We start from the raw sequence: 21665 nt of genomic DNA on the forward strand, positions 1-21665 counted from the left end.
TATTTTTCACAGGGGGAAAGGCAAGGTTTACGCTCCGTGGACCCATTCCGGACACGTCCCCACTGCCCGCTCCCCAAGCGGGACGGCCATTTTGCCGCCGGGCCCCAGGCCGGCCCTATGGGGCCCAACGCCGGCGCCGCGCGCACCGCCCGCCCGCCGGGGCCGGGCCGCCGCCATTTCCGCGCGGCGGGGGGCGGAGCTGGGCTGCGTTGGGGCAGGCCATGGCGGCGGCGGCGGTGGCGGCGGGAGCGGTGCCCGCTGCCGCGGCGCGGCTGGGGCACGCCGTGGCGGCGGTGCCGGAGGCCCGCCTGGAGAGCGTGCGAGCGCTGGCGGGCCTGTTCCGGGAGGCGCAGCCCAGGTAGCGGGGAGGAGGGACGGCCCGCGCTCACGTGGGCCGGGGGAGGGAACTCCGGCCGCGGGAAGCGGCGGTGCCGGCGGGCCTGGGTGGTCCCTGCAGCGGCGAGCCCGCCTGTGTGCCGGCGGGCAGGGCTAGCCTCTGCTCCGAGCGCGGTCTCGTCCTTCGAGGTGTCGGCTGCGGCGTCCTCTACGAAAGGGGCCCTTGGTGCTCACAGAGGAGCTGCCGGTTCCTGCTGTGAAATCTCTGTCCGCCGGGGGCTGTTCGTGTGGGACGCGGGGGTCACCTGTGGGGCTCGGGGCCAGTGGGGGTGACCTGTCCCTTCTCCCCTCCTTTCCCTTGGGTTCCCGTGGGGGGCTAGCATTTCGCTTGCATCCCTATGCCTGTGGCAGGCCCAGTGCAGGGAGGAAAGCTTTGCATCTCCCAGTCGCAGGTAACAGCAGTTGCCCTCCTAGGCAGGTACGCTCGGGTGGGTTGTAGCCGTGGAAGTAGCCGCTCTGGGGCAAAAATCCACGGTGAGCCAGAAACGGGTAGGACGTGCCTGTGTGAGGCTCTGCTGGGTGACAGTTTAAGGCCCGTGTGAGGGCAGGGCCTTGGGACAAGAGTGGTGATTGTAGGCCTTGGTGACTGAGGGTGTGCGCTGTGCAGCAGGGTGGGCTGCGGTGGCTTCAGTGGGAGGAATGGTTGGCTGTCCCTTAGTAGCATTAAGGGAGTGAGAGAAAGCATGAGGCCACTAGAGAAAGCAAGGGGCCGGTATGGAGCCTTGCTGTTCCAGTAAGGTTGGGTGGACCTCTGCAATACCGCATAACGCTGTTGGCTTTGGCAAAGGCTGGGCATGCAGAGGTTCAGCTGTGTGTCTGGGCTTATGGTAAGGGTTTCCGCTCTGCCTGGAAGGTGGGAGGTGGCATAGGTTGATGTGAAACTCGTGCTCACTCCTCCTTGCAGTAGCTGTTTGAAGGTCATAATGCCTAAGAAAGAAGAAATGAAACTTTCTAGCATAGCATAAAATGATGGTGGTGTTTTGTTTTTTTTTTTTGAATTCCCATTACTATTTTTGTTGATTAAATCCACATTTAAAAGTCAGGGGGGCAGGGGAAAATATACTTACAAGTGTTCTCTTGTGATCTTTGTGTGTACAGGAGACCTTCTCGTGTTCATCTCAATTTCTCTAGGAAGAGAGGAAGACCTGTGCAAATTCTGGGTTTACATGCTGATGCTTTGTCTACCTGTTTTGTGCCTTCCTCCCTGAAACCTCTGCCACTGTGTTTGACAGAGGAGTAGATACTCCCACAAATAGCCAAGTCTTGTGGGTGCAGATGGGCTGGAAGAGAGGCACTATAGTTGCCCTTCCAGACGGACAAGGCTGTAATGTTAGCTTACATCCTATAGGATGTGACACAATGGATCTGAGAGCAACTTTGGCAATAAATTTGCGAACTGTGGAAAATACTGTTGTTGGTGCTGTTGAACCAGAAGGCACAACCCAATGCATGTTTGGCATTTAAAGTTGTGATATTCAGTGACAATTCTCTTATTACATGATCAGTGCTTGTGGAAACAAAATAATTTAAAAATGTGAGTTCCAGTGGTCTGTAATTCAGAAGCAAATAAGGTGAGGGAAATAATGCCCCAACTATGAGACCGTGGTGTGGAATTTGGGAGACTTGAATTCACTGTGTGCTTTAAATGCAACTTCCAGTGCTTTTGAGCAAATGACCAGATTTCTTTATGCTTCCATTATTAATCTACAAAAGGAAGAAAGTGGCTTTATTACCACAAATATTGTGAAGATAAATACTGTAAAGGCTTTTTAGGGACTTCGCTTATGGGAGTGGATTGGTATAAGTACCTAAAACATGTAGTGGAAATACAGAATTGCAAACGTCTGGGTTGTTCTCATAATTCCTGACTAGTTTTGTGATTTTTGGAGCCGTAGCGTTTTGAACAGGGTTGCATTAATGTTTTAACTCTGTGTTTGCTAGCATGTTATCTTGTACAGTTTCTGTTTTTAACAGTCAAGCGCTTAGATCTTACAAGGAGTGACAGTAATCTTCCTTTTGGCATGGATACATGAATACTAACTCTTTGTTTTAACTTAACAAGAAATTGTGTGTTTCTTCCTGGACTGAGGGCTGGGCTATTGTACCCTTTGCTTCTGCTTCCTCTTGTATTCCTCAAGAACACTTGATGCTGAAGTGAAGGACAGGAGGCAGCAGCAAATTGTGAAGATCCTGTCTCAAGCAACAAAATATAGGAAACAGAAGTTTTTGGAATATCCACCAAGCAGTTCTGACTGAATATCAAGGCCTATTTACAATAGAAGGTATTTTTTCACCTAAAAGCTCTTACATAGGCTCTTTGCTAATTTTATAAATTAATATTTAAAGATTAGGGAAGAGGTTATGGAAGGAAATTTCCTCTTCTTCCTTTTCAAAATGCATTTTAAATACTTGTAGCAGCTATTTTTATCTATATGTGACTGACATACCACTGGAAAGACTATCTTTTTAAAAATGGGCTTAAGCATTGCTGTGGAACAGTTACTCGAAATCACTCTTGACAGATTTCTTAATGTTAGCTAAACACTTCATCACTGATTTGAGAATTCGGTTTTTGTGCAGAAGGATGATTTTAATTAAAATTCCTTTGTAGCACGCACTCAAATTGCAATGATGTATAAATGCTAAGTACAAGAGTTGCGTTTAAATTTTCTCTGAAGAGAATCCTGCTTTACTATACAGCCTTTAAGTCATTCCTTGTTTGTTGGAGTAACTTTTACTTTTGGGTTAGATTTTTCTTTTCTGTTATAGGAAGAAAGTTGCTGTGGGCAGAAACATCTAGCTTGAGCATATTCAGTTTCTTTCTGAAAGAAAGTGTGCAAGAGAGAGATTTGGAGATCTGTCTCTGCTGCTACATAAAAATCCACCTCTACTTCCACATTCGCAATGAGGACAGGCACTTCCTTGTGTATATGATGTTTGCTCTGTTAGGCCAGGCAAAAGTTTCATCTTCATATTTTACTGGAAACATCTATGCTCTTAGGTTTTTTTACTTTCAATCTAATATTAAGAGAAAAGTTGTCACAATGGACCGGTATGTTTGTGATTCATTATCTGACTAAAACTTCTGTTCTGCTGCATAATTCTGTAAGAGTAAAAACATTTCCAGGATCGACATTATTTAAGTTGTCCTTTTGACAGCGGAAGACACACATAAGACATAAGGAGACACACAAAGTACTTGCAGCTTTTTTCATTTCTGTTTTACCAAATTAAAATAATTTAATGTTGTACAATAGTATATGTCTTGTACTAGCCACTAATTTCTGTATTTTGAAACTGGGTCAGCAAATGACCAGTTTCATGTGATAATCCAACACGTAGGCATAGACCATGTGTTGGGTTATAAATATAAAGGAAACTGCAATTGGATTCAGAGATTTCCTATTTTAAGAATAATTTCAGTGTTTAAAAACTCAGCTGACTAACAGCTAATGGTCATCTTCACTCAACAGAGAAAACACAGCTTTTGTGTGTTTGGGATGGGGCCTGGCTGGGTGCTCCTTTACTAGACCGTAGCTCTTCTGATGTTTAGAAAAACTTGTGCCTGGATGGATTTACCATGTTTACTGTGGTACCTCAGCCACTGAATCTTCTTTGGCATGCATGCCTGTGATGAAGTGGCAGAAGCTGCGCCACTTCTTGTAAATGGAGGGTTCAAGTCCTGTGAATGTCTTTTCTTAGGTCTTAAAAACAAAACCAAATTCCAAACCTTCTTTCTGGTTACATAAGCTCCACTGTTTTATTTAAGGCTGAGGACCGGGTCTGCTTTTGGTCTTTCTTGTGCCACTTTGGTATATTCCTCCCTCAGTATTACACAACTGTAAAATGTAGCTTTTTTTTTTTTTTTTTTTGACCACCTCCCTGTCAATAATTCTCAGTGATGCTCTGGTGTTTTTTTTCTTTATGTAGTTGGAGATTGTGTAAATGTATTGGTCTTGATAACTGTGAGGCTGTAGAATAAAATACATATTTCTTGGAGATCTGATACCTAATGTTGTAGTAATTTAATGTGTACATGGCTTGGTTTATGGATGTGTGATCACTTATGATGAAGGGTAGGCAGAATTTATAATAGCGCAGATGTTTAGACATTTGAGGGAGCAGCAGAACTTGGGTATCATCCACTAATGTTTGATCAAGAAATTTTTAAGTTCTCCTTTAGGAAAAGTTTTCTGTGTGAACCTATTTTGTTTAATACTACTTTCCATTTCATCCCACTTTCTTCTGTCATGGCTTAGGAAGTATTTCTCAACCTTATGTCTCAGATCCTAACTTTCCTGTTTATTTTGAGTACATGACAAGTCTGTTTAAGGTTCAAGGAAGCTGCATCTGGTTTTCCCTTTTTTTGACTCTAATCAGAAGTACTGGATGAGCAAATTTATTTGCTTTCCTGTTGCAATGCCATAAACACTCTTTGGTGTGGCTTCTTTTCACCAGCACGTAGTATCAAAACTGAGTTAGCAATGTTTGTAATGTGTGGCCCTCATCTCCTTTCTGAAATAAAATCAGGGGAGAGAGCATGTGAATAGCTGTAGTTTGGAAACATTGTGTGTATCTGTGTGACAGATCATCTGCAGATGGTGCTACGTGGTGCAACAGCATCAGCTCTCTCATCCATTCATTTAGTGTCTGTCTAGATGCCTATGGTTTTGTAGTGTTGTTTTCCTAGGTCTTGATACTCTAAGAAGTCGCATGGTCAATTTTTTGGGGGTAGTTTTCTGCTGAAGTAGGTGGAGTTGACTTTTTCCCTTGGCTTTAATCCACACGCTTCAGAATGACCCTAGTGGAGCCATGGGCATTCTTCATGACTCTTTCTCCCTCTGGAGAAATTTGTGGCAGGCTATTTTATAACAGAGCTTCTGATACCTTCTTCTGAAACAACTAGTGCTAGACATCTAAACTGTGTTCATTAATTAAATCAATTCTGTATTCTTAAAACAATATGCAGCGTTGTGTGTAATCATGCTAGCTCTATGCATTAGGGAGACTTTTTGTTTGCTTGCTTTGTAGATTCTGAAGAGCTGTTGGAAAGCTGTAGGAATGCTAAGGCAACACAACTCCCTCGCAGCCCCTTTTCTGAAAAGGCCGGTGGGACAATTGTGCGCATGTATTTTGGTTTTTCTACTGGAAAGGCCTTGTATACTAAGAATAGTTACGGATGGATGCAGGAACATTTTTGGGTTTACAATAAGAAATGTGTCATAATATGATGCTTTTTTCAGCACTTGTTTTTTTTCCACTACAAATTTATTTCAGAGAAATGGCAGAAGAAAGTATATTTCGGAATCTCCTGGAAATTCTGATGAGTGCCTCAAGTGAAATTGAGCAGGCCTGTAAGGACTCCTGTGAATTGGTAGATCTAGACACCTGCCTGCTGCTCGTAGCAGAGTGTTTCAGATGTTTGAGGAATGCCTGTGTTGAGTGTGCCAAGAATCAACATGTCATAAGGTACAGTTATGATCCCATACAAACCCATACAAAAATATAACCTTCTGATGTTTGTGTGGTTTTATATAGAGATTCTTATTTTACACTGCTGTGTTAGTTGATTTATTAACTGATATTTCCTGCTTGATCCAATCACTTGAAATGAAGTATTCAAAGATCAAAAATAGCTGGCCTATTTGTAGGTCAGAGTTTGGGGTACTGCTGAATAATAGAACAAAGCGTTTGTGTCCTTAGTATGAGTTGATTATGCAAACGATACAAGCCTTTTGGAAGTCTGACTGTAGAACTATCCTTTTTTCTTTTTCAGTTGTTTTAAGTTTTTGGATAACATAATGAATAAATAGTCTTAATTGTCAGTTACAGGATTAGTATTTTTTTTTTTAAGGTACATTTAGATCTGTCTGGAATTCATGGCAAAGTATAGCATGTAGAATTGTGCATATAAACCCGGATACATATACAGGTAAGCTGATACTAATTGATAATAAGAAGTCAGCCTGGCTCCTTAAGTTATTTAGCCTCTCTTTTTTTTTTTTTACTTGTGTCTGTTGCAACATTGAGGGGATGCTTGAGATAGGACCAGCTGTAGTTACTGAAAACCTGGTAGTCTACCTGCTGTTTACGCCCCCCCCCCCCAACCAAACAACAACAAAACCCCCAAAAAATAACAAACACTCCTCCCCCCAAGAACCCAAACCCAACCAACCAAAAAAACCTCTCAAAAGCCTGTTACAAGTTTGTTAGATCATGAAGAATTGTTGTGGAGTACAATTTTAAAATTTGATTTCTTGGGGCTTGTCAAATTTGGTTTATTGAACTAATTATAATTTTGAAATGGAACAAAGTCACAAATTCTGTCCTGGGGCAGAATTTTGTTAAGGCCAAAGGCAGGACTTTCTATAGAAGGCATTTGTTTTAGAATAAGGTAAATCTAAGTTCAGCCTCTTACCTTTTTGTTCCTGGCAGTGCTAGCACTCATGATCATGTTGTGGGTCAAGGAACTGATCTGACAGAAAATTTACATGCTTGTTTATAAGTTTTTTGCTGGGTGCATGTTCAGCCAGACTGGGTTCCTTGCTGTAACTTACTGTAGCTCCATAGTTACTCACGTTAACAAAACGGGGGGAACAGAATTGTGTGGCTGGGAGTTTGCAGGATTGCCCTTTTTTTCAGTAGCATGACAAATGCAACCTTGTTATAGGTATCTGAATTCCATTAAAAAGCAAAAACTAAATATTTCTTTCTAATGGAATTCAAATACCCAGTCTGCTTCTGAACAAAAATGCGCTCTGCACTGGTTATACCTGTGCTGCGTAATTGCCCTCACTAGGCAGTTAGCATAACCGTGCTCATTTAGGACGCTGGATGCTAATAATGGTACTTTCCTTTTAGACTGCAGGGATGGGGGAGGCCTGTGTGTATAGAAAGTTCTGACCATGTTTGTGAGGACTCAGTGAGTCACTCACTGGACACTGTTTTGGCTCTGTAGCAGCATAACAATTTATGTTCCTTTTAATACTGCTGCGGGTGCTTTGAGACAGCTGTATATTAGCCATATATCTGTGTTGTGCATTTGCAACCGTTTCAAATCAACTTCTTTAGGAATTAAATGTCCTGAATGATCAAAAGTTGTGAATGGTTTGAAGTGTGCAGCATTCAGATATTAAAAAAAAAAACCCACCCCAAAATACAAATTGTTTGATCAAACTTGAAGCTGATTTTTTCTAGGAAAGAATGCAAAAATTGTAAACACATGGATTGTGTAACAGCTTTTAAACTATTGGGGAATATGAAGCTTTGTTCCTTCCGGACTCAGTTTTTCTGCTTTGTATGCTGTGAAGAAATTTGGTGTCTGAAGGAATGGGAAACGTTTTGGTTTTAATAGATTGTATGTATACCAGTGTGCATGTGTGTATTATATATCTATAAATGTATCTTTGGCTTCTCTTCTGTGTTAGAACTTAATGGGAAAGAGCATATGTTTGTCTAGCAAACATCTGCAGAAGACAATTATTCAGCATTCGTATGTGATGATGTATTTTCTAAGTAACTCATGCATGGGTGTGGAGGTTTGGTAGAGGTGATATTGCTGTGTTCTGAAGTTTCAGTCACTCTATCTTGGCCGATCTCTTCTTAAAAAGCTTCACTAGTACAAATGAGTTAAAAGCTGAAAAATTTATCTGTTTATACTGTATTTTTTGACTTTTTTACTCCTGTTGCGTGTGCATCCTGGCATGTATGTTGTCTACCGCCAGGACTGCTAATCTTTGTCTGTAGAATTATTTTTGCATTTTTGATTCCAAATGGCTTCGCTTCACTGGTTTATATTCACTATCACCATGTTTTTCCATGTCTGGAAGTGTTCAAGGTCAGGTTGGATGGAGCTTTCAGCTGCCTGGTCTAGTGGAAGTGCTCCCTGCCCATGGCAGGGGGTTTGGACTAGATGATCTTTAAAGGTCCCTTCCAACTCAAACCATTCTGAGATTCTACCTATGATTCCTTTTCATTGGAGAAAGGATAAATGATTGCTTGACTGTCCCTGCTTCCCTCTGAGAGTTTTGTATGTTTCCCTTTGAACTGGCCTTGTTTTTCATTTGATGGCCCTCACTAATCACTTTGTTGATATTTAAAATCCTCAAAGTTTATTACTAAAGTAATGTACATTGACACTTTCCCTGAACACTTGAACTTCAAAAAAAGCAAATTTTTTACACAAATAAACCAGTTTAAGTTACAGGAATAATCTGCTAATACTTAACATCTGATTTAGAAGAATAGCAAAAAGAGAGGAAAGGGTGCTTAGCTCTGAAGGTACTGTGTTCAAAATAGTTAAAATGCAGGCTGATGCAGTAAACCTGTTGCTTTTGGTTCTGATGATAGTAGTGTGGCTACTGGTAGTTAGGTGCAGTTAAGTAGGAGAAACGGCTTTTTATTTCAGAGTTTCTGAAGGTGTTAAAGACTTGCTGTTAACTTTAGTGAAAAACCTTTTCGCTTTATTTAAGTGAATTTCATATCAAGTGTGTTTTTTTTTTTTTTCCCCCCACCCAATTTAATAATAGGAGCTTGAATCTCATCTCTACATCTGTCCATTTGATCAAATTGCTTCATGGAATACAAATCAAAGAAGAATTGTCATTGACTGGTAAGGCTGTGGATTTTGTTAAATATATAGCCTGCTCTACACTTCTTTATTTGGGAAGTCTTGTGGTGGTATAATGTCACCTTACTGATGCATTTTTTCATAAATAAGCTTAATTGTTTCTTGAATGCAGTTAAAAATTGGGGGGGCATTCTCTTAAGCTGCTTGAGAAAAGTCTTGGCCCCAAGTCTAGTCCAATTGTATTTTCCCTCAACTGTTCCCTGTAGATTGTTAAAGGAAAGATAATGGAAACTCCTTTAAAATTAGCCAGCATATTTGAATTGCAAAAAGGAAAAGTTCCTGTAATACCTCCATTCAAAATATGATCTGCTGCTTTACTGTCTTCTCATCTGAACTGCAAACATAGTGAAATGAAGAAATATGCCTATTTTTGTTTTGATGACACTTGAAATAACTTATTCAATTCCAGGAAACAAATTTTGGCTGTGACTTTTTTAAAATTATTTTTTAATTTTTATTTCTGTACTGTGGTTGCTGGCCAGTCAGGCTAGTATCTGCCAAGAAGTAAGCACTGGTTCGAGTAGTGTTCACATTTCCTTAATGGATGAGTTTTTTCTTTTCATGCAGTGAAGAAAAAAATCTGACTATAGCATCCTTCCTCCTTAATGGTAGTTATTGCTACTGATTTCTACCAAACTCATTTCACTGGAGGCATTTTCAGTAATTCTCTTCACAATCTGTGTTTCCTTGTGTGTGCATGTGGAGCTTGATACAGGGCATTGGACCCCAGTCTTTACCATCTGTGGTTGCAGAGAGTAGGGCACATTTGGTTTCTCTTGTTACTTTTATTTATTTTCATTTCCATTACTTGGATGAGGTTTTTACTGGGTTCCTGTTGATGCTTTTCTATCACTTAGTGAAAGCAAGTGAAACTACTGTCATACAGTAACTTACCCTCAAACACCTTTATGAAGCTGGGAAAGAGCAGTGAAGTCCAGGATACTGTTTTTCCTTTTGCTGCTATACTTGGCTCAAAATGAAGCCTTTCAGGTGTGTGACAGTATTACACTTAAGCTATGTTCAATCCTTCACCAGCTGCTGGAATCCTCGTTCCAGGGAAGGATCAGTGATACTAGCACAGCCCTTTGGCATGGGAGGAACACAACTGTGGGTGGCAAAAAAGAGGGCTTGCTCAATGACCATAAAGAGGCAGAACTGATAACACATGGGAGTGACTCTCAAGCCGTGTCACAGGGTTGGACAGGGAGGACTGGGAAAAAGCATGGAGGGCAAGAATGTCCTGCCCCACAGTTGTGAACCCCTTTGTAGACCAGTAAGAGAAAAGGAAAAGCGATGGAAACTAAAATGCGGGTTTTGTCCAGTCTGACATTGTCCCAACTAGAGTCCTTGACAGCAGTAAGCTCGAAAGGCTGTCCTGGGGAAGTGGACTTCCCACCCCTTTGCCTTATTCAAAGCATCAGGAATTGCGGTGTGAGAATACCACCTTTCAATGGTGCCTCCCAGCATCTGCATGAGACTGAGCAGGATGTACCCCTTGTTGGTTACATGCATGGCCTGAAGTTTTCCCTTCAGTCTTGTGGCTGCTGACCCCTCCTTGATGGGTTATCATATGGATGTGTGCTGTTCTCCTGCTGCTGGGATCTGAGGAAGCAGCAGTGAATGTTACTCAGCAAAAAAGGAAGGAGGGGGTGGAAACCAGTAGTTTAACCGCGTCAGACTCCTTTTCCTAGTCAGAGGATGTTGTAAAATCTCTTTTTATCACCATTGAAAATCAAGGGGGAGCGACATTCACCAGAAAGTTTTTAACGGTATTTCAATAAAAAAATATTTTGTGACTGTTACTCTACATAGCTGTTCAACAAATGAGTTTGAGTTATAACCAAAATGTGATGTATTGACCCAGCATAGAGGGTTCACTTGATACTGTATGTAGTATTGATTTCATTGGGAAGCATCTGTGATGAGCATGGCTTAGGTATTCCATTTGTGTTAGTACAACAACAAAAAAAATTATAGATAAGTAAGTGTTGCTAATTCCCTGCTGAGTGATCCAATGAACTTTGTTCTAAGTGAAAATTAAGCTAGTGCCTAGAGCACCAGCTCCTTCTACAGGGTATACCTCAGAAGTTAACAGTTACATTCAGCTGTGGATTATTGTATTTTAAAAAGTGAGGCAAATTGCTAAATTGGACTTGGATAGCAGTGTTGAAACAAGAAACCCATGAAATTAGGAAATGTTACTATGTTTATTAACTATATTTCTGCTTCATGATCCTCCTCATATTTCGTGTTGGAAATTGGGTCACAAGGCTAGAGTAGCATGTGTATTTTGTTCTAGCAGATAATTAGGTGTTAAGTGGAATAATTCAAGTTGTTCATTTGGATATGTGCCCCTTTTCCTCCTTTAAATGGCTGCTTGGATTTGATGATTCCTCTCAGTGCCTGTTTATATCCTTAAGGTATTTTAAATACCTTCATGTTGCTTCCATGGAAACAAAATACAAGGATGAAGAGATAATGCTGTATTGCAGAATGAACAACATTGAATAACGTTTTGCTTCATGTCGCTGTGAGAAATTCCCAGAGCAAATCATTGTAGGCTAAAGAAATTTCAAGTTCGAACACTATAGTATTTATGAAGCAGAGAGATTGAAAAGTCTTCATGCAGACTGAAAAAATATTTTAACCTGATCTGTGGTGTGTTTTCACTCTTTTATCCATTGGTAACTGTTAAGACTGGTAAGTTTCTGAGTGTTGTGGTAATTTTTGTAGGAAAGTTTAGTGTAGTACAATTTAGAATGGATAAAACCAGAAATGAAATAAAAGTATAAAGCCACTCCTGTGACCAGTTTGGTGGCTGTAAGGGAGGGGACAAACTGCCTGTTCTAACAATACATTAGTGATCAAAGCACCGAAAAAGGAAGTGCTGTGCACAGTGTTGTGATTAAAAACTGTTGCTAAGATTCATTCAATTTACTCCAGACTCACTTTGCATCTTCTCTGCTAGGAGAAATACTCTTTTTAATAGTTTATTGTAGGCCCAACTGTTATATGCATGAGTAATTTGGCTCCTCACTTCTGTATATTTACTGAAACAAATCTACTGCAAGTTTTCAGAATATCTCTGTGTTGTTGTTTTTTTTAATGCTATAAAAAGTTAGATAAATTCCTGTGTGCTTGTAATGTACTTTTACTCAGCCAGCTGTGGAAAAAGCTGTTGTTTTGAGTACATGATATGCCACTAAGGGAATGGGCCAGAAAAGCTGAAGATGAGTTAGTATGTCTGTCCTGGAATAGCTCTTTAAGGCTTTATATAGGTTTAAAAATAACTGGTTAATTCATACATATGGTATATAAGGATTGTCCAACCCCACCTGCAAGACAGCCATTCCTGTAATAACCTTTCTTTTTAATACATATGTTAAAAGAACATCTTTAGGCCTTTCCTTGTATGGTGTTGCTACAGATAGCTGTTAGTCCCCACTCTTCCTCCCTTCTTACTTCCCAAATTAGTTGCACTCCATAGCCTAGTTTCTCTTCTTGTAACTGTTTACAATACGTTGTAGTAATTTGTCTTGAGCAATTAATATTTTGTAGTACTTAGAGCAGGGATTTGCACAGTGAAAGCCAGCAGCTAGATGAGTGAAGGGAGTTGAACAAGCGTTTAACAATTTGTAGCTCTTCTGGGCATCGTCAAGACTGATCTGTGTGAGATAAGTCTCACATACTTGTAAATGTGCTCTGTCGTCTTATTGCCCCAGCAGTCCTCCCTCCTTCTCTCTGCAAGAGAGAGAACTTCCTAGCTGAATTTTTCCTAGAGAAAAATTCAAGTGCTACGCTTCTTGGAAAATATTTGGAAACTCGACTTGTCCTCAGTGTTCTTAAAACAATGCACACTGAAAGTCTAGGAGGTGGCAGTTGTGTAAGGAGGTACTTAACCTTTTAGATTACAGAGCTTGGATATTCCTGGTGGGAAGACAAACAAGATGACATGCTGCACCCCTCTCCCCACTTCAGAATTAATTTAATAGCTATTGAAGATACAGCAATTGTACCTACTCATGCAGAAATGTTGCGTGCAAGAGGCTCCATTACATTTCCCTATTAACTGATTTGAGACAACACAGTCTTCAACAATAGGAAATAAGATACTCAAGTTTTTACTTTGAGACTTAGGAAAAAAATTAAGTCTCTGCAGAATATAGATTTAATAGAATTTTCATAGTATCCTTTCAACATCCATTTTGTTTTAGTTATTTTTTTTATTTTAAAAAAGCACCTCATCATAACATGCTCTTTTTTTTCCTGCTGTGGGTACAAAGACCAAGAACACTTGCCAGAGGAGCAGGCTGATGGAGTTGCCAGATGAACTTTAACTGAACTTAAAGCAGACTCAGATCTCTTAAGAGCTAAGAAGTAGTTCAGTATGTTAGGGATTGCAGCAGACATAGGAAATACCCTTGTCAGAAGCCCAAGGAGAAAATCTCTTTCACTTCATAGCATGTGTCTTGGTTTGGTTGGGAGGTGTTGAGTTTGGTGTTTTTTTCCTTTTTCCTATGGCAAATCTTAAGCTTTCCAGCAGAATCTAGCAGACCTTTGGGAAGGTACGTTGAGGTTTGTAAAGATGATGGATCTTTAGATTCCAGAGTGTGAGATTTGGATTTAGGATTCATCTCTGAAATCTAGAAAAAACAGACAGCGTTGTTTTTCTTTGATAAATTGCAGCAAGGGCATGCCTGTTTTGAAGTAAGCTTATGTTCAATAGGCTGTCCCCCATCTGATCCTTTCATTGATTCCAACCCCCACACCATCCTGGACAGAAGGAGCTTTAATCTTTTTGTAAGTAGATCTTCTCAAACCTTTCACCGCTTCAAAATATTGCCGATGCTGAAGAATGTGCTTTGAATTCCAACATAATTGCTTAAAAAGTATTTATCTGCCAAAATACTTTTCTCTCCTCTAGGATGAAAAGGCATTGAATGCCTGATAGGTGCCCTGCGTGGGACAATTTGTTGTGCAACTTCTCTGAATGAGTTGATTGTCCTTTCTGGGCAGAACTGAGTGTAACTGCACTGTATCAGCAGCAGAGCAATACTGTGCTATTTGTGTGTGCCTGAGAGAGGTGCTCTGAGCGTTGCACCAGCATTCCGCAGTTCCAGGCTGCTGGTGGTACTCGAACTAGCTTGAAACCACGTAGCATGGGTATTGTTATTGTTATGCTGTGCTGATGCCATGCCTGTCCAGTTTTTAGGGTTTTTAACCAACCAGGGTAAGCTGCATAAACATGCATTAATGGGAGAATATTAACAGCATATGTTAATGGGTTCTCCTGGCGATCTCAGTCAAAATCAGGGTCCAGATATGCTAGCTGTACAATACAAAGGTTTAGGTCGTTCGCTGCTCTTAATGTTATGAAGTCCAAAAACATTGGGTAAATTACAGTTCATGATAAGCTTCAATCCTTGAACAGGAATTTGAATTTGCTTCCAATTTTCTGAAAAGTGTTCAGGTGTAGTTAAACTGCTACAGATAACCCTATTCAGAACAGAACTTAAAACATTCCTTTAAAAGCAGTGATGAAAGATGACTCTATGTAGATTTTTTTAATACTGTGCTTAATATAGTAACTTGAGCATTTTCTGATAGGATATTCTGCAACATGAATATCATGTGTCTAACACCTGTTCACACCCCCTTTCTTGAGGGAGCATGTATGGGAAAATAGGGAATATCTTGTTTTAAACATTTTTAAAGTATTCCAAATGCCATGTACTTACAAGGGAGCTATCAAGAAATGTTTCTTGCTTTGAGCAGAAGAGGAGAAAGCGTGTGATGCTGTTCAGGTAAAGATGACCACAGTGAACGTGAAACTCCTTCCTCAGTGCTCTTCCCCCCCCCCCACCCTTTCCTCTGCCTGCCATCAGCATTAATAATAACTCAGGTTCAGTTTTGGTCAGTGTTCTTCAAGTAGTCAAACTGGTTTGGACTTGATCAGCTATCATGTGTATTTCCTTTTAGTTAATGAGAAAAAAATTGCTCTTGACCCATTGCTGCCGTATGGGTTGATTGTGGTCTAGGAAGAAAATGTGTTGGAAAGTACTTTTCTGCATTGACAGATTAAAGTACTCTGCAGAAGAATGGCAATAAGTAACCTTGGAATTCAGAACTCTGTAAAAATAAAAACATCACCACTCCTTCAAAGAGATTAAACAAAAAAAGGCATAAGTGTGTGTGTGCTTCCAAAATAGGAGGCAAGGAACCTAGGCTAAATATAGTTTTCAGAGATACTATTTCTTGCAAAAGCCAGATGGGTTGGAATAATTTCATCTTTGATGAAATAACAAGAGAAAACCTTTCCCTTGAGGTCTACAGGGGAGGAACATCATAAGATTGAGCGAAGAAGGAGGATACTTGATTTCTTTGTAAACTCTTGAAGGTGAAGTCACTGAATCATAAGCTGTAGGAGTTCACATAGTATTAGAAAATCATGTTGACATTTCATTATGAGAAATCCCTGAAGAGAAATGGGGAGGAGATCAGAAATGCCCAGGAGCTGCATCGGGTAGCTTATCCCTTCTAAAAAATTGTTAATTCAAAGTAATTTTCAAGGGCTTACAGAAAAGGAGATATTTAATCAAATGTTTTTGTTTCTGTGAAGAAGAATCTGACTAAAAGAGTGAGCTTTGAGTTGTTATGTTTGCAAAAGTATTTCTGAAAACAAAAATGAATGAATACCAGTTAAGTGATTCAAGTGATTTCTACTTCCTCAAGAGAGGTTAATATCCTTCCAGTTCTATCCTCACTCTGTGAAATGAAACATAAGATATTTCTTTTCTCTGATCTGTTCCTAGTTCTGCACTCAAACATTTGCAAATTGGAATTGTGCTGGAAAACAGAGACAGGCTAATTTTGAGGGTATGCGAAAGCAGGGGAAGGTGACGTTCTCAAATCTGCCAAAACCCACTAAATTGATTTTCCTTTATTCTTTTTTTAAATGGGCAGCCATATGTCCTTAACCATTTCTTGATTATTGTCAATATTTATTTATCTATCTATTAATTTTCTTCCCCAGCAGCACTGTTACTTTTGGTCCCATTTAAAAAGATTGTATCTTGGCAATAGGAAAATGAGCTAGCAGTAAATATTCAGACCTTTTCAGAACACGTCTGAGTAGTACCATTGCAGAACCAGTTAGCTTGAAAGTCAGGGCATTTATGGCTTATGTACTGGCATAAGGGGTCTAACTGTGGCCTGTTTTTGATACTTTCTTTTTTTCCTTACCTTATCATTTGGAATGGCTGGTCATTCAGTAATGTATTTTAATTTACAGGAAAGAGAAACAGAGTGGTCAGCTGTGGAACCTAAATATTCTTTAACAAATGCCAATATTGACCAAGGGAGTTGTTCTCTTTTGTGTTTCTCTCTTATTTCCTATTCAGTATCTTTCATGTTTCTGCTTTCTTCTTTAAAAAGTTTGCATTCGCTTTCACTGCTTTTTGTAGTTTTTTTATTCATGTAGCACTGAATGGTTTAGTTTCCAAATTACTGCTTGTGTTTTATGTAAGAAAAATAAACATTTTAAAATATGCCTGGAAAGTGTGATGGAACAGGAAATTTTTACTAGACAGACATCATAGCAGAGCCAATATCCAGAGCTCACCCAATGCATTTGGGGAAACCATTGCTAAGTTTTATTGCATATAAACAGAGGTCTCTTTTGCTGCTGGAACAAGTGTCTCCACACAGGCTTGGTTATATGGATTTGATTGTAATGTGACTACAGTTGGAGAAGATGTAACTTTTAAATTGTATCCTGGAGACTCTCAAGCACAATGGCTACTAAACTTAAACCAACAGGACTAAGGAAGGAAAGTTAATCCTTCCTCTCTTCCCACATCAGTGCCCTCTATATTTATCTCTGGCAGAGGAGGCAAGCTGTTTTGTTGGGGTTTTGTTTTGTTTTTATTGTTGGCTTGTTTTTGAGTTTTTTGTGAGCAAATACTGTAAATTATTACAGTGCAGATTTGTTGTGAGTCATAAGTTATGTGCCGATTTACGTGGAATGAGTAAATGGTTATAAAGCTTGAACCATTTTACTTGTCATACAGAGTCAAAACATTATGAACTGTTAATAGGTGACATTTGTCAATTTAAGTTCATGTTCATATTAGCTTTTCTTTCGGGGGGGCTGGAGGGGAAGTGGGAGAGAGCAGTTCCTGAATGGACCCACAGTTCTTGGAGTTATCTCCCAAAACGCAGTGTGAAAGGAGCATGCCTCAGTTGCTTGGAGGAAAAGAGAATTTTAAAATCTTCACCTCCATTAATTTTTGTATTTGGAGTTTCCTTTTGCTTACTGTTAGCATAATTAAACTATTTATGTTTTACAGCTTAAATAAACACACTTTTTTTAGTCATATAAATAAGGGACAGCTCTGATCTTAAGAGTTGCCACTTTCCATGTGTGATCTTTGCTTTGTCTGTCTAGGCTTTTTGTATGGAGGATTGGTGCCAGTACTTCGCTGCCACTGTTAAAGTAAAAACTATAATTACATTGTCAAAATAATATTTATAGTATTTTCAGGGAATAATTGTGGGAGTGTGACGAATATATTATACTCATCAAACTTTTATGTAGACATAAGCATGAGTTTTTTATTTGAGTTATTGGTGTTGTTTTTGGCCTTTGTGTTTTTCCAATCTGTAAAAATAATGTTGGGATTTTCATGGTCTTTGTAGCATTTGCAGAGTGTATGCCCTAACAATCAGTTGATACACTATCTGGTAGAAGTAAACTGCTATTTGCACTTGTATTGGGATTTTGGTTTCATGTTTCCATAGCTTAAGAAAATCCTGTGTTTTTTTGAGTTTTGCTATCCCCTAATTATTATAGCTCAGAGCATTTTACTACTTTGCCAAACAGGAAAGTTTCAAGTTATTGGTTTGTTCTCTTGGTACTATTTGGGGTTGTTTGGGGTTGTTTTGTTTTTTTTTTTTTTTGTGTGTTCCTTTGTGTTTAGCTTGTTAGGTTTTTTTAATTTATTTTTTTGTTCGAAAGTGAGCCTGAGTGCTTTTGAAAGGTGACTGTGAGCATCTCCCAGAAATATTTATGCATGGAAGCAAGAACTAGGTTTTCTAACAATAGACAGTTGCCCCTTTGCTTGTTAATGGTATAGACAGGACTTAGGCATTCTTGCTCCTGTGTGATGGTAAGTTGCCCGGTGGAAAAATACTTCAATCCTGCCTTATACTATACTGTGGTTTTAACTTTACAGTTGTTCTGTCTGTGCTGCTTTGATGAATATTGCCACAGCTTTTTAATGGACTGCTTGTCTTCATAACACCTACGGCAAGGATTACATCTGTGCAAGCTTCACCCTTCCAAAATATGTCAACCTGATGCCACCTTCTGTGGATAAGAAGGTTCTCTTGGTCCTCATAGTTTGGTCCAAAATCCATTGAAGGCCTTAGAAAGACTCTGATTTGGGTGGTCTTTGTTCCAGGTCTTTCTTCTTTGGCCTTTTTTCAGAAACTGCAAAATAGGGAGCCGGCTTTTATACCTCTTTCAGCTGTCTGTAGAAGGAAAAGAGATGAACCTGGACTAAGGCGAGTCAAACGATGAATTGTCCTGGGTACGCAAACACTGAATTCTCTTTAGGGGTGCTCTTTAGGGATCTTGTGTGTGTAGTATTGCCCCCGTCTGCAGTAGTTAACTTTTGCCCCATGTACTGAGACTCCCACACTTTGAACCTTGCGCAGTGCGTACAGGCACAACTAACTGTGCACTGCTGCTGTTCTGCTGGAGGGGTTGTTTTTTTAGTAACTGTGCCCAGCATGGCTAGTACAGTAAACTATGTTTACATAATACAGCAGTAGCTGTCATTTTGAGTAAATGCCAGTGTTAACTATTGTTTTCAGCCTGACACATCTGTGTTCACGCAAGTGGCTTGTCTGTGACTTCTGGTATTAATACAGAAACTTTACACATGCTTTAATTTCTCTTTCTCATTTCATAACATCCGGAGTGGAATGGGGTTTGGGGAGATAAAGTTCAGATCCATTGAAGAAGGGCAGCTTTAGGACCAGGGATGCTATTTAAATGCAACATATTTTTATGTTAATGTGGGAGAAAAAGGAGACAGAGGGGAGTAGTAGTGGGGCTTCCAACTTGAGAATAAAAGCTTGAGGAGGGCCTGCATCATCATTACTAGACCCTTGATATCACAGGCAAATGTAGGATCTTGTGTCTGAAAACAGTAAGCTCTAGCTTTCTCTGTTTACCCCTTGTTAGTTCTGTGGAAGATTGTTACACTCCCAACTTAAAAACCTTTTCCTAACTCTCGTCGAAATGTCCTACCAAGTTTGAATCCTGTGATTCTTGATAGTACTTTTTTTCCTACCTCAGGCTTTATTCCCTACTTGCATCCTATTGCCTCTGCAGTGACTGACTGCTTTAAGCTGTGCTGAGTTGAATTACTTTATTTGCCGTGAACTGTGAGTATGAAAGTGTATTATTGCAGCAGCTTGTTGAGGTACAGTTTGAACTATGCTGGATCCTGGCTAGCAAAGCTCACCTGTCTGATGCTGTTGACATGGATGGCATTGGAAGCAGACTTTGGAACAGTGACAAAAAGCTGCTGCTTTCCAGCAGTTTGGTGTTTGTTGCACTGATGGTCAAAACTGTCCTTTCCATAGTGCTCAGGGAATAATTTTTTGATTGCTGTACTGGGAGACGGAGGCGGGCGACTGTCTCGGGGTCAATGTAAATCATTCTGCTCCTTCTAGGAGAGAGACTAACCTGAGCTAATATCCTTAGGTTGTAACAATTAGTAGATCAATGGGCTGCCTTGTAGGGTTCCCTTTTCTAGTTGCTGATACTGCTGTTAGGCAGTATGTATAGCTGTTTTGGTTTTTCTTCTTTGCTCCTGCAATTTGGAGGCTTTCTAGTACAGCCTGCCAAGATGTTGCTGATTTATGACACATGCATAGTGGTTTTATAATGTGGACTGATATCCACTTGGAGCACAAAGGAAATGGGAGTTTGCTGATGTCTATTTAATTAGAATGGTTTCTGGTTACTTTGGTTGAGGCTTGAAATGAACAGTAATGCCTATATTTCTGTCGACCTTTAAATACAGTGTTCTATAAGCCCTTTCCTTCCTTCCTTCCTTGCTCTTTACTGTCCCCTGCCCTACCAGCAAATAATGTCAACAAGATTCATAATGAGGGAGGTTTCTAATCTACATAAATATATGTCAATCAAAACTTGCAGAAATATCTGTAGATTTAAGATGGTCACCATTGGTTGACTGTAAAGGGGTGTGTGTGTGAAATTCTGTTCTATTATGGATGGAAAACTTGTTGCCTGCCTTTTTCCTTTGATGTGAAGGCCAAGTTGTCTTTGCTTTGCTCTGACATTGTGTGCTGAATCAGCAGCTGCATAGGGCAGCTCTGGTGTGAGCAGGGCCGTTATAATTCTGATCATCTTACCTCACAGCAGCTACTCAATGGCTGTTTGTAGCTTCCCTCTTCATCAAAGGCAGGAAGGGAAACCAGTCTTTATCTCATAACCTGCTGCTAGACTTCGGCCAGAAAAGGGCAGGTATCCATTGGGTTTGCTAATTAGTTACTGTCCATAATAGATGCTGTGTTTATTGGCAATGATGGGTGTAGTGCAGGTCACATGCTTCTTCCCTGTCTTACGGCTGTGATACAGGAGAAGGAGGAGAAGAGATAAAGAATAAATAATTATAAAGATTACATTATATTTTTACGGTATATGACCAGACCTAGGTTGGTTTTGGTTTCCCCAGTAGGGGTGTCAGGATTATAAAATCAAGGTGGGAAGAATGGGGCAAACAAACATTTTAATACAGAAAGCTTCCTAAAGACAGGGCATCCTAAATTTAATGTAGAAAGAAGAAGCTTAGCTGTTTTCACGTGTACTGAGAGGAAATGCTTGCCCCTACGGAAGAGTCTCACACAGAGGCCCAAGGGTGCTATAGTTCTTCCTCCAGGGAAAGTGAAATTGGAAGGAGGTGGAAAGGAACTGGAGGAAGAGCCAGGCAAAGAGAATAATATGAGGCATCTGCTGATCTTTGGGTAAACTGTCGCCTCTTTGGATCAAAATCCAAGTACTTATAATTATGTAAAAGATCACCATGGCATTCTTCCAACCTTTTGATTATCATTGCCATGACACAACTTTAAGATTCTCCAGTTACATGAGCATTGTTCTGATGGAAAAAGAGAGGTCTATCTCTAATCGTGGCTTTCCAGACACAAGCTACAAGACTTTCTTTTTTTTTTTCCATTCCACAGTATCCTTTTTGCTAGCAGATTTGGGCTGGCAGAGAAATGCCTTGTGCCTGTCCTTCACTTTTCGGTGAGAATTTTAGGGAATGTTGCCAGTGCAGAAAGGAAAAGTTACAAGATTTGTGCTAGGAGACATCAAGGTGTTTCCCTTTCTTCCATCCTCTGGACATACATCAACTGTGATACAGAAGGAACCATAACAAGGCAATGAAAATAGACAAGCTGCCTTTAAAGATATGAAAAAATAAATGGTAATGCTCAAAAATGTGGATGCTAAAACTGTTGCTGTATATTAACGTGGATATGCAAGTAAATATACTAAATGTAGGTTTACTTGTTGATCTTTGTCTATTGGAGAAGGACCATG

General features: G+C 40.1%; 1 protein-coding gene across 1 annotated transcript in view; it reads left to right on the top strand.

Moving 5' to 3' along the window:
* Nucleotides 1-221: 221 nt before the first annotated feature.
* The window catches only part of ATXN10 (ataxin 10), a gene marked incomplete at both ends in the record, with an annotated part of 108981 nt that continues 87537 nt past the window's right edge, over nt 222-21665 (top strand). The window contains 3 exons of the mRNA XM_082000118.1: nt 222-358; nt 5674-5865; nt 8925-9007. Of these exons, the coding sequence (XP_081856244.1) occupies nt 222-358; nt 5674-5865; nt 8925-9007 (412 nt within the window). The remainder of the gene's footprint in view (nt 359-5673; nt 5866-8924; nt 9008-21665) is intronic.

The sequence above is a fragment of the Phaethon aethereus genome (assembly GCF_964289735.1).
Source record: "Phaethon aethereus genome assembly, chromosome: 1".
Taxonomy (NCBI): Eukaryota; Metazoa; Chordata; class Aves; order Phaethontiformes; family Phaethontidae; genus Phaethon; species Phaethon aethereus.